General features: G+C 33.5%; 1 protein-coding gene across 1 annotated transcript; it reads left to right on the top strand.

The window, feature by feature from the left end:
* Positions 1–92: 92 nt before the first annotated feature.
* On the top strand, positions 93–1,899 carry LOC105315944 (probable metabotropic glutamate receptor mgl-1; the record flags this gene model as incomplete). Its single annotated transcript, XM_011410723.1, has 2 exons — positions 93–473; positions 1,734–1,899. Coding segments are annotated over exons 1-2 (547 nt in total), but the record flags the coding sequence as incomplete, so codon positions are not given.
* Positions 1,900–1,923: the final 24 nt, after the last annotated feature.

A 1,923-nucleotide genomic window follows, 5' to 3' on the forward strand; every position in this document is an offset into this window, starting at 1 on the left:
ATCCAACAGTCAAGAAGAATATCGTAAATAACGAAGAGAATCAAAATGACTTTCCATCACTTGTAGTCCAGTGCAATAGTCCTCATACAGCAATGATTGCTATCCTCATGGTCTATTACAGTATTCTCCTTATTGCCAGCAATGCACTTGCTATCTTAACCATAAGATTTCCACAAAATTTCAACGAATCGAAATATGTCGCATTCTCCACCTTTTCTCTTGGTCTGATGTGGATAGCATTCATCTTTACTTATCTTAATACAGCTGACAAGTTTCAAACTGCAGTGGTATCATTCACTATTCAGATGAGTGCCATGGCAGTGTTGCTGTGCTTGTTTGCCCCTCGTGTCTTCATTGTATTGTTCCTGTCCAAACGTACAGTGAATGATACTGATAATAAAAAGAATACTATGAGTGGAGAAGATAGCATGATGAAACCAAAAGTTTTAATTTCTTCTTCAACACAAGAAATTGTTAGTACTGATTTTAAGAATAATTAAAGAAAAGTTAGGTGAGGGTGTGTTTTATATGTAATACTGCTGCTAGTAAATGTTGTTTATTATTTGTAGTGTTTAGAGTTGATTGCTTAGTTTTGTTTCTTATTTTGTTTATTTTTAATAATAATTTTGCTGCAGTCAATGAAGAATTACATAGCCATTTGTAATTAGAAAGGGTAGAACAACAGAACATGAATAAGCATAGTAAGCCATTGACTACAAATGACCAGTTAAGTGTTCATCAGTAATTGATGCAGAGTATTTTTCAGAATCAGCTGATTTTTTGAAGTACATATATGTAGGCATAACTCAAAAAACTTACGTGACAATCAGCTCAAACTTTCTACACAGCATAAGTACATCAATATGTATCAGAAAATGTAATAAAAAATTGGGATCAATTCAGAGCCTTTTTCCAAAAATGCATGCATTATTAGTAATGTGGTAGTATTAGTATTCAAGGATTCACACCCTGGTTCAAAATAGTTAAACAAATTTTGCTGCCAATAAAATGGTTTTGTCTAGAAATTGGTACACTGTAACTTTTCAATCTCAATAGTTCAACAATTTTTAATACATCAATACGCATCAGTAATTGTGCATTTCTCTTACCTTCTACACAAATTCTGTGTCTATTGCAATCAGACAATAAGATTCACAAGTATCTCCAGTCCATAGTGAATCACATGAGCACACTCCTCTGTCATATGACCTGTGTTGATACAATCAGGTTTCAAATCTCATGAACACATATCACATAGTTGATACATTCTTAGTACACTGATCTGTACTGTGAGTCATGATCACTATAAAGGGAACAGAACCAGTTGTATCAACATGTTTATTATTCATTATTACCATGTACATAAAAAAACTACATTTTCATGTTTGTACAGCTTCAATATTAGGGTTCATGCCCCATTAGTTTTTTGCTAATACATGCATCAAATAGTAAATTGCAGTTGTAATGAGTACAACTTAAAGCAGAATTCGGTTTCAATGATGATTATACTTATGTAGCATAACAACACTATAACACAATAAGCATTAAATTGCAAAGTAAACATATACTCTTCATGATCGGAGCAGTTTAGAAAATTAAGTGTTAGATAAACAACACCTACACAAAATGATGCAATAGCTTAAATAAATACTAAGTGTTAAGTGTGTCTCTGGTCATTCAAATACACAATAATGATGGTGTATTTGTTGTTCTTTTGCTTTTTATTTCTTCAGTCTGTACAGAGTAGTGACGTACACTTTCAATACAACACTCCTCCTGAATCAATACTCACTACTGATGGTGGCAATAGGATCAATGGAGTACAGGATCGGAGAGGAAAGGACATCATTTTGGGAGGATTGTTCACAGTACATAATGATGCAGAAGGATCTGCTGGTGGTAAGTGTGGTAACAAAGTCTGGG

This window comes from Amphimedon queenslandica, unplaced genomic scaffold (assembly GCF_000090795.2).
Source record: "Amphimedon queenslandica unplaced genomic scaffold, v1.1 AMPQUscaffold_6692_Cont21352, whole genome shotgun sequence".
In the NCBI taxonomy this organism is placed as follows: domain Eukaryota; kingdom Metazoa; phylum Porifera; class Demospongiae; order Haplosclerida; family Niphatidae; genus Amphimedon; species Amphimedon queenslandica.